Consider the following 10,897-nt stretch of genomic DNA (forward strand, 5'->3'; position numbering starts at 1 on the left):
ATTATAAGTAGATTTTTTAGTAAATTTAGTTGATATTCTTTAATAGTAGCCAGTACAATTTTTATTCAATTTCCTTCTCAACAGAATAAATTATTAATATTATTTTTTTTATATTTAGTGCATCAACGATAACAGAAACAAGTCAAATAGTAAATACTTAATTATTAACCTTCTATTTGAGAATAGAAATAAATTGTTAATTATTTAACAATCAGTAAAGGGGACTGCCAATTAAAATAATTACAAATAATGTTACTGTACAAAAATAAATGAATAAAAACAAGATAAGCGGGAAATATCTATAGTTAAACATATTGAAGTTTTTCTAAATGATTTTAATATCAGTAAACAATTTTAATAAATTTTAAATAAATCATAAATATTAGCTTTTGTTAAAAAGAACTTTATGAAAATATTAAAATAATTTAATAAAAAATTCACCGCAAGACAGATTTAAATTATGTGCATATATAAACATATACTACACTGAAAAAATCGATGGGTGGATATTTATTTATCTTGTAATTTGAACTTGAATTTCCTAGAATTCAAGGTCTATAAAAAGTTAAATAAAACAAAGTCTAATTTTGATAATGGGATTATTTCTTTATGACATTTTAAACTTTTACAATTTAAAATAACTTCAATAATTAGTAATAACAATGGAAAATTGCGAAAATCAGGTTAAAAAATATATATATATATTTGTTCGAAAAAAAAACGACAAAAATTTTCGCACATTTTTGCGATACAGTATATAAGTAATTATCTTTTATATATATATATAATCATAAATAAGATATTTATTTTATCTGAAATTAATTATCAAAATTTATATAGGAGTATAAGATTTTCATAATAATTGAAAAGAAAATACAGCAATGAGTTATATAGCCTAACTTTCCCAGCAAAAGTTATAAATTGTATGCGCGCATTTGTTATGAGATTTAACAAGGCAAAAAGCTTAATTTTAGAATAGATATGAGTTTTATTTTAAAAAAAATTGTAAATGCTAATTACAAGTAAAATCTTCATTATTAAAGTTCGACCCAATTTGAGATATGACACGTGACCCACTCTATTTCTCTACCCCGTCGACTTTAACCACGAAAATTTAATAGCATCAATGCCACTAACACCCAAACCTGCCTGCAAAATTTCAGAAATTTTCGAAAAAAGATACAGGAGTTATAAGCTTCAAAGTGAGGGAACAAAATCCCCCCCACACACACAAACTAACTTCCATGCATACAGAAAAAACCCCGGATTGTTTTTTTTTTTTTCATTTCTCGACGTTTCAAGGTCTTCAGTACAAAAATATAAAAATCTTGGGATATCATTTTTTGACCGATCGCCATACTTTCCCTCTGTTACATTTAACAGCTGGGAAAGTAATTATTTTGGATTTTTAACTTATAAAGTGTTAATTAAATTAGAAAAAGAATTGTTTTATATATTTTAACATTTATAGCATATTAAGAATTAATAAAAGCTTTTAATTTATATACAGGTAATGATATAGACCTAATATTTAAAACTAATTTTTGATAACTTATTATTATTTTTTTATTTTAGTAAATATTGTATGTGTGTTAGAATTAAGCCTATACAGTGTAGAATAACTACAAGATTTTTAAAATAATGTCAGCTGAAATTCGGTTTTGGGATAAAAAAATATAGTAATTAAATTAATTATTAAGATATCACATCGTTGTAAAATAAAATATACTTAGAATTTATACTTTATTTATTTATTCAAATAAGAAAATCTTACTACCACGCCTAAGCTTTTTGCTAAGAGAATTCTTTATTCACATACATTTTTAACCTACTACCATAAGGAAAGGTTTGGTTTATTTGTATAGGGCAAAGCGACACGTGGGCGATCTGCCGACAGAGAGTGCCTCCAAGAAGATTTTTTATGCGAAAACACGACTGGTGGGCACAGGCACAATATGAAAGACAAGATTTATTAAAATCTCATTTTTGTAACTATTTTTATTTTCCCAGTTGTTATAGAATATGACAGGAAAAGTATGGTGATTGGTCAAATTTTCATTTCCGGTTTTTTCTTTTCATTTCTCGACGTTTTCACACGCGAAGAGCCCAAAAATAAAAAATAAAAAAACACTTTAAAAAAATTTATGTGGGGTCGTCTATTTTACATTATATCTCAGTTCTGGATGAACCAAAAATTTTGAAATTTGAAATTTTAAAATTTCTATATATTCGACGATATTAAATTTTGGTGTTTAAAGGTCAAGCGAGTGGAGGGATGTGTATTATATCGAATGGGGTCAGACTTAAAGATAATTTTACTCATTATTGGCATTTATAATTTTTTTTAGAAACTCGTCTCTACCCTCAAAGCCCACTAGTAGCCGAGTGGATAAAAGCACTTAAAACTGTTAGTTGGTCGTGGGTTAGTTGGCCAACGGACAGGTCACGTGGAGTTTTCTGGGATTTGTTTCTCTTAGTAACACCTAATAGGGACTAGTTTCACCATAGAATTTCCTCTCGGGAGGCATCACCCACGTGTCTCGTTGTTGTAAACAAATAAACCAAACCAAACCTACTCTCAAAATTAAACCTTTTGACTTTTATTATAATTAATAATACAAGAATTATTTTAAAATAAACTCTCGTAACAGAAAGCGTCACACGCAATTTTAACTTCTGCTAAAGTATCTCAGTGCTTTTTGAAGTTAAATATTCTTTTAAATAAAGAAATTTCTCATAATTCAGCAAAATTACTCCACTTAAACTTTTGTCATTATTTAAATTTTATATCGTAGTATAGTTGAAAATTATCGGATTTCTTTCCTGGTCCTCTTAACCTGTTGTTCGAGTACTGGCAAATTCGAAAAAGACTCCTTGCCAGTTTTTTATATTTTATATATTACCATCGTATGAAAAGTTAATTAAATTGGACTCAAATAATTCCAGAAAACCAAAAAATGGAATTATATATATATAAAAAAAAACTTTCAAAAATAGTTCAATTTCATTCCAAACATTCACTTTACATCGCTTTAACAAATTCGATTTGTTGCGTTGACCTAATTTTTGTTTTCTTTCCCTCTTATAAGAACTAGGTTTATATAAATATAAAAATTATATTATATGAACGAATAAAACTTAAATATGAAAAATGTACTATTGTCCTGTTTATTCCCCAATATTTGCTGTATAATAAAAGTTATAATTAGTACTATTATTACTATTATTATATAGTATTATTATATTACTTAAATATGTATACTATACTAATATAATATATTATAGTATTACTAGTAGTAGTAGTATTAAAAATGAGTTAATACAATTTGTGAAAATTTCTTATAGAAAATATTAAATTTATGAAATTTTTATTCATAGAACACGATCTACATAAAATGTTTACTTGACGTTGAAAACGTTTACGAAGAGACTTAATGCAATTTCAAGCACTAAATTTCTTTTTACGTTTCTATTTATTATTATTATTTTATTAATATTGTGTAAAAACAATTTTGAATTTTGCCAATTAATATAAATAAATTTAATACATAAGTTAAATAATAATACAATAAGAAAATAAGTCATATAAAAGAAAGTGAAAATATGGATTAAATACATAGTGTAAGTGTTTATTATTGCACAGGTACAAAAACGTAAGAAAATCTATATAACAAATATATTTTTTCAACTTATTAATGCATATAAATGTATAATTAGGTCTAGAATTTGACATGTATTTGTTATAATGCGATTTTTAAAGTTTTTCATATTTTAAGCAATTTAAAATGTTTTTAAATCTTTAATTCTGTTCAGATATTTTCATTTTAAATCAATATAATTCTTAGATATTTTCTTACCTTTGCGAAGAATCCAGGTTTTAATTGGGACTTTTGTTATTTTTCATTTCCTCACTAATGATGAACGACTTCATTATATACGAAGACCACCTGTAATGAACGACCATATGCTAGAATTTTCTATAATAAATCCAATTTTGCCTTTGTAGTTAAGTTATATATTTGAAAATGCTTAAAATTTTATATTTGATTCCATATAATAAAATTTTAAATGTTTCATGAAAGAATTAAGCTTATTTGTCAGTAATCTTAATATTATATAAACTATTTATCAATTTATGTCACGTTAGAAAAATTATCATCTCCTCTTGTCCTAATTTTCACTATAAACTTGTGTCTAAAATAAAATTGATTGGATTTAAAAACAATCCATCACATAAATATGACATACAAAAATATGTTGTAAATTTATGTAAATTATATATAACAAAGTCTTTATCATTATAATTATATATTCATAGTTTTATTTAAAACTAGATGTAAAAGTATATTATATAATTATTGATTGTTCTAATTTATAATAGTCTAATATATTTATAACAGTGAAAGATTATTACAAAAATTGAAAATATGTTTTATATTTAAATTACAATTTTAATTATTAAAAATAAAAATAAAATTTTTTCATACAAATTTTAATATATATAAATTCAGTTTAAGAGAATTTTTACTTTATTATAAAAGCGAAACCTTGACAAAATTTAATGTTAGAATTTAATATATCGCACCATTTTAATTGCTTTAGAACTCGTAAAATTGACAGTGCCTATTGTAATTACTTAAAAGAATCTAATATAATTAATTTCTTAAAACTTTCTAAAAAATATTAGCAAATTATTAATTAATAAAACTTTAAAAATATATCGGAGACAATACTCATATGCCACGTTGTTTTCTAGTTTGAATTTTCTGATAGGAATTTATTGATTACCCGTCCGCCATGTGGGTTACAATTTTTACTAAAGGATTAAATATCGACAAATGTCAGGTTTACGACTTTTAAGGTCACTGTATGTTCGTAGAGGAACTCGTTATTCTGGGAATTAGAAAGTGGGTGCGAACATTTTATAGTTAACATCACTTGGGATTATGTTGTAAATACATTTACACAACCCAACCAAGATCTAAATGTAGATATTTTCAAAGGCACTAATTTAAAAATATAAATGAATATGTCAGTGATTACTTACAATAAATCTATTGTTAAGAAAAATTAAAGTATATAGGCCTAATTATAAATTTAATTTATTGTATACTTTAAATTGATTAAATTAAAGTGATACAATAAATTTAATTGTAATTCATTTTGTTATATAAATGATAAATTAANATGATTTCGAAACATTAAGTACAACCCTGAGAACAGAATGCCAAGCCACGATCTGGCCACGTGAATAAGTTGAAGTTACATCCTTCTAACAGGAAAAGTAACTTTCGTTATCATGGAATTATAACAAAACCTGCCAATTCAATATAAATGGAAAAAAAATATTGTATGGAATTGAACGAAAATGAAAATTTGCTTGATAATTCAACTACGCTTGCTGGAGAATAATAAAAACACTACACTCAACAAGCCACCAATAAAACTCAACTGCCTAACCTATAACCAAAGTCTCCTTTTAATTTGTTTTTTAAAAAAAAGAGCTTGACAAACTTGCCCCGCATGCCGAAGTTGCCCCGGTCTCCCCTACTTATAATGACCATTAACTGACGTAAATTTCTCTACAAAGATAAATTTTTTATATTCTAAACTATGGATGTGAGTTTGATCCTGTGCGTGTGATCTGTTGTCCATCTAAAGATAGGAGATAACTCTAACAGGTTCCATTCAATTGTAGAAATTCACTTTTTTATATTTTAAGATTTTATTTACATATATTTAAATAATAATTAGATTTAAAATACCACCAAATAAATAAATAATATATTTATTAAAATTACTTTATCTCCTCATTAATTATTCATATTTTCTATTTATTATCTCAATATTTAATATATTTTTATCTCTAAACTTATTGCTCATTTTTATAATTGTTTAAAGCGTCATATTTTATAAATTTGTTATTATAACTGCAAGAAAATGATAAAATTTTAATACAGTTAAAGGTATAAAAATAAAATAATAAAAAAAATATATATATATGATAATAAATCAGAAAGGCAAAAATCTATATATAATGTTCTCATTAAATTATTAATTTAAAAAGACTATTGAAAATTTAGTTTTAGGAAATATGTTATAAAACGAAAATTACGTGGTTAGTCTTATAAAAAGAAATGATTATAATTCAAGGTCCGTTTAAAAATTAATACAATAAATTATTGAAAATGTTTTGGAATTGCTTGGAGTAAAATACATTACGAACTTTTATTATTTATTACCAAATTGACATTACCAGAAAAATTATCTCATTTATATTAAGTTGAATGTTTAATGAATCACTCGTAATGAATTGACTTTTAAACGAATCACCTTTGGAATATAAATCATAAATGAATGATAAAAGAGTTCGAAGAAATAAAAATATTAGAAATTTAAAGAAAATTTATATTAAGTTTATTTCATCATAAAATTATTTTTTATTGTTTTCCTATTTTCTAAAATTTCTTTTAATGCTATAGATATTTAGGGAAAATCAATAGAAACACTGATTCAGTCATAAGCAGCTTGAACTATTTATAAATTTTTATTCGTGTTGAAGCTAAGTACCATGTGACACGATTTTTTTTAAATATCTGTAAATCTTGTTAAGTTTATAATGTTAGAGTATAAACATTAAAGTATATTTTATATAGCCTATATATATATATATATATTTTAAATTCGAATAAAAACCAAAATTCTTATTGAAAAACGAAAACAATTTTATGTATAGTTCATTACGAATTTTGCTTCAAAACTTTTTTTCCAATTATGTTGGCATGAAAAGTATCGCGTAAAAGAATTTTTATTGTTCCTCGTAGTGGGTTCTGACAATTCAAAATGTCTCGAATATTAAATTTAGTAAAACATAAATTCGAATTACTTCTTTTTAATAAACAGTGAATAAATTGCGTATTTAATCAATCTATTATTATTTTAATTAGAAACAAAACAGAAACGCAACTACTAGTACAGCCACTACGCATGATTCTAGATTGGTAGATACATAGAAATATTTCAAGGAAAGCGATTAGTATAAAATATTAACTGTAATTGTACGTCTCAATATTTTCTAACTTCTAATGTTTATATTCTCGTGTGCGCGAACAAAGAGAAAAATCAAAAACAGTCACGCCACCTTGCGATAGAAATTAGAGAGAGAAGCTAAGCCATCAATCTAGAATCTCGTTACCCGACCATTAGCGAACCGAGAGAGAAGAAAATCACAGCCATTAGGACTCATGAAGTTTTTAACTCGGACTGCGGTCATTAGAAGACTTCATGTCACACGACCGCAAACTACGTTAACAGCAAAAGGTAATTCGGTTTGGTTGTCTTCCCTCTAACCAGAATGACGCTATTCTCTCTTGATTGAAAATGCTCGAAAACAAAAAAAAAATTCGATTCTCCAAACATTGTTTTCTTTGTAATATTGAAATTAAATAATCGATCCAATAAAACGGATCGTTCGAAAAATTACTATGAAAACTGATTCGACTTTTATATGATACCCGGTACCCAAAAATCACTCATTTCGCATCTAAAACTTAAATTTAATATTTAAATTATTTATATTAAAACTAGGTAATATTTTCCATTCGGTTTTAAGTTTCGAATACTCTTCGTATAATGAATATTTTTATAAATAAAGTATAAATTCAATGATGATAAAATTCTATAAATATGTTCATCAATCTGTTAACAAAAATAACAATAATTACAGTTGCAGAAAAGTTGTAATTTTAATTATAAAAATTTTATTTTTAAATAATTTAAATTTTTAAACACTTTAATTTAATTTTGATATCCAAAAATACGTATTACTTTATAACTTCATCCCGGATGTGTAAATTAAACAGATGAATTACTCATTAAAAATTTTAATTAACGATATTTGTTAAATATGATATAAACATAAATAAATATTAAAATTCTATCAATCACCTTAGGCTGGCATAGAGGTCAATGTCCATTGAACTTACCTGAGGACGAATAGTCCCTTTGACTACATCCAAACAATCGCTGGTTACAGATGGTCGGAAAGCCAGTGGGGTTTTTTTGATGGCCAAAGAGATTGGAAGAACAATTGTTCCCTGTCCGAGATATATTGGAAAAGAGTCAGACTGGCTATCCGACGCTATAAGCCTAGTAGGAAATAAAAAAAAAAAAAAAAAAAAAAAAAAAAAAAAAAAAAAAAAAAAAAAAAAAAAAAAAAAAAAAAAAAAAAAAAAAAAAAAAAAAAAAAAAAAAAAAAAAAAAAAAAAAAAAAAAAAAAAAAAAAAAAAAAAAAAAAAAAAAAAAAAAAAAAAAAAAAAAAAAAAAAAAAAAAAAAAAAAAAAAAAAAAAAAAAAAAAAAAAAAAAAAAAAAAAAAAAAAAAAAAAAAAAAAAAAAAAAAAAAAAAAAAAAAAAAAAAAAAAAAAAAAAAAAAAAAAAAAAAAAAAAAAAAAAAAAAAAAAAAAAAAAAAAAAAAAAAAAAAAAAAAAAAAAAAAAAAAAAAAAAAAAAAAAAAAAAAAAAAAAAAAAAAAAAAAAAAAAAAAAAAAAAAAAAAAAAAAAAAAAAAAAAAAAAAAAAAAAAAAAAAAAAAAAAAAAAAAAAAAAAAAAAAAAAAAAAAAAAAAAAAAAAAAAAAAAAAAAAAAAAAAAAAAAAAAAAAAAAAAAAAAAAAAAAAAAAAAAAAAAAAAAAAAAAAAAAAAAAAAAAAAAAAAAAAAAAAAAAAAAAAAAAAAAAAAAAAAAAAAAAAAAAAAAAAAAAAAAAAAAAAAAAAAAAAAAAAAAAAAAAAAAAAAAAAAAAAAAAAAAAAAAAAAAAAAAAAAAAAAAAAAAAAAAAAAAAAAAAAAAAAAAAAAAAAAAAAAAAAAAAAAAAAAAAAAAAAAAAAAAAAAAAAAAAAAAAAAAAAAAAAAAAAAAAAAAAAAAAAAAAAAAAAAAAAAAAAAAAAAAAAAAAAAAAAAAAAAAAAAAAAAAAAAAAAAAAAAAAAAAAAAAAAAAAAAAAAAAAAAAAAAAAAAAAAAAAAAAAAAAAAAAAAAAAAAAAAAAAAAAAAAAAAAAAAAAAAAAAAAAAAAAAAAAAAAAAAAAAAAAAAAAAAAAAAAAAAAAAAAAAAAAAAAAAAAAAAAAAAAAAAAAAAAAAAAAAAAAAAAAAAAAAAAAAAAAAAAAAAAAAAAAAAAAAAAAAAAAAAAAAAAAAAAAAAAAAAAAAAAAAAAAAAAAAAAAAAAAAAAAAAAAAAAAAAAAAAAAAAAAAAAAAAAAAAAAAAAAAAAAAAAAAAAAAAAAAAAAAAAAAAAAAAAAAAAAAAAAAAAAAAAAAAAAAAAAAAAAAAAAAAAAAAAAAAAAAAAAAAAAAAAAAAAAAAAAAAAAAAAAAAAAAAAAAAAAAAAAAAAAAAAAAAAAAAAAAAAAAAAAAAAAAAAAAAAAAAAAAAAAAAAAAAAAAAAAAAAAAAAAAAAAAAAAAAAAAAAAAAAAAAAAAAAAAAAAAAAAAAAAAAAAAAAAAAAAAAAAAAAAAAAAAAAAAAAAAAAAAAAAAAAAAAAAAAAAAAAAAAAAAAAAAAAAAAAAAAAAAAAAAAAAAAAAAAAAAAAAAAAAAAAAAAAAAAAAAAAAAAAAAAAAAAAAAAAAAAAAAAAAAAAAAAAAAAAAAAAAAAAAAAAAAAAAAAAAAAAAAAAAAAAAAAAAAAAAAAAAAAAAAAAAAAAAAAAAAAAAAAAAAAAAAAAAAAAAAAAAAAAAAAAAAAAAAAAAAAAAAAAAAAAAAAAAAAAAAAAAAAAAAAAAAAAAAAAAAAAAAAAAAAAAAAAAAAAAAAAAAAAAAAAAAAAAAAAAAAAAAAAAAAAAAAAAAAAAAAAAAAAAAAAAAAAAAAAAAAAAAAAAAAAAAAAAAAAAAAAAAAAAAAAAAAAAAAAAAAAAAAAAAAAAAAAAAAAAAAAAAAAAAAAAAAAAAAAAAAAAAAAAAAAAAAAAAAAAAAAAAAAAAAAAAAAAAAAAAAAAAAAAAAAAAAAAAAAAAAAAAAAAAAAAAAAAAAAAAAAAAAAAAAAAAAAAAAAAAAAAAAAAAAAAAAAAAAAAAAAAAAAAAAAAAAAAAAAAAAAAAAAAAAAAAAAAAAAAAAAAAAAAAAAAAAAAAAAAAAAAAAAAAAAAAAAAAAAAAAAAAAAAAAAAAAAAAAAAAAAAAAAAAAAAAAAAAAAAAAAAAAAAAAAAAAAAAAAAAAAAAAAAAAAAAAAAAAAAAAAAAAAAAAAAAAAAAAAAAAAAAAAAAAAAAAAAAAAAAAAAAAAAAAAAAAAAAAAAAAAAAAAAAAAAAAAAAAAAAAAAAAAAAAAAAAAAAAAAAAAAAAAAAAAAAAAAAAAAAAAAAAAAAAAAAAAAAAAAAAAAAAAAAAAAAAAAAAAAAAAAAAAAAAAAAAAAAAAAAAAAAAAAAAAAAAAAAAAAAAAAAAAAAAAAAAAAAAAAAAAAAAAAAAAAAAAAAAAAAAAAAAAAAAAAAAAAAAAAAAAAAAAAAAAAAAAAAAAAAAAAAAAAAAAAAAAAAAAAAAAAAAAAAAAAAAAAAAAAAAAAAAAAAAAAAAAAAAAAAAAAAAAAAAAAAAAAAAAAAAAAAAAAAAAAAAAAAAAAAAAAAAAAAAAAAAAAAAAAAAAAAAAAAAAAAAAAAAAAAAAAAAAAAAAAAAAAAAAAAAAAAAAAAAAAAAAAAAAAAAAAAAAAAAAAAAAAAAAAAAAAAAAAAAAAAAAAAAAAAAAAAAAAAAAAAAAAAAAAAAAAAAAAAAAAAAAAAAAAAAAAAAAAAAAAAAAAAAAAAAAAAAAAAAAAAAAAAAAAAAAAAAAAAAAAAAAAAAAAAAAAAAAAAAAAAAAAAAAAAAAAAAAAAAAAAAAAAAAAAAAAAAAAAAAAAAAAAAAAAAAAAAAAAAAAAAAAAAAAAA

At 18.9% G+C, this 10,897-nt stretch overlaps 1 protein-coding gene across 1 annotated transcript; it reads left to right on the forward strand.

The window, feature by feature from the left end:
* Positions 1–8,271: 8,271 nt before the first annotated feature.
* On the forward strand, positions 8,272–8,862 carry LOC111625713 (acidic phosphoprotein-like; the record flags this gene model as incomplete). The annotated part of the gene is made up of 2 exons (XM_023368932.1): positions 8,272–8,346; positions 8,815–8,862. Coding segments are annotated over 2 exons (123 nt in total), but the record flags the coding sequence as incomplete, so codon positions are not given.
* Between the last annotated feature and the right edge of the window lie 2,035 nt (positions 8,863–10,897).

Source organism: Centruroides sculpturatus, unplaced genomic scaffold (genome assembly GCF_000671375.1).
Source record: "Centruroides sculpturatus isolate CEXI.00-Female unplaced genomic scaffold, Cexi_2.0 scaffold78, whole genome shotgun sequence".
NCBI classification, from domain to species: Eukaryota; Metazoa; Arthropoda; class Arachnida; order Scorpiones; family Buthidae; genus Centruroides; species Centruroides sculpturatus.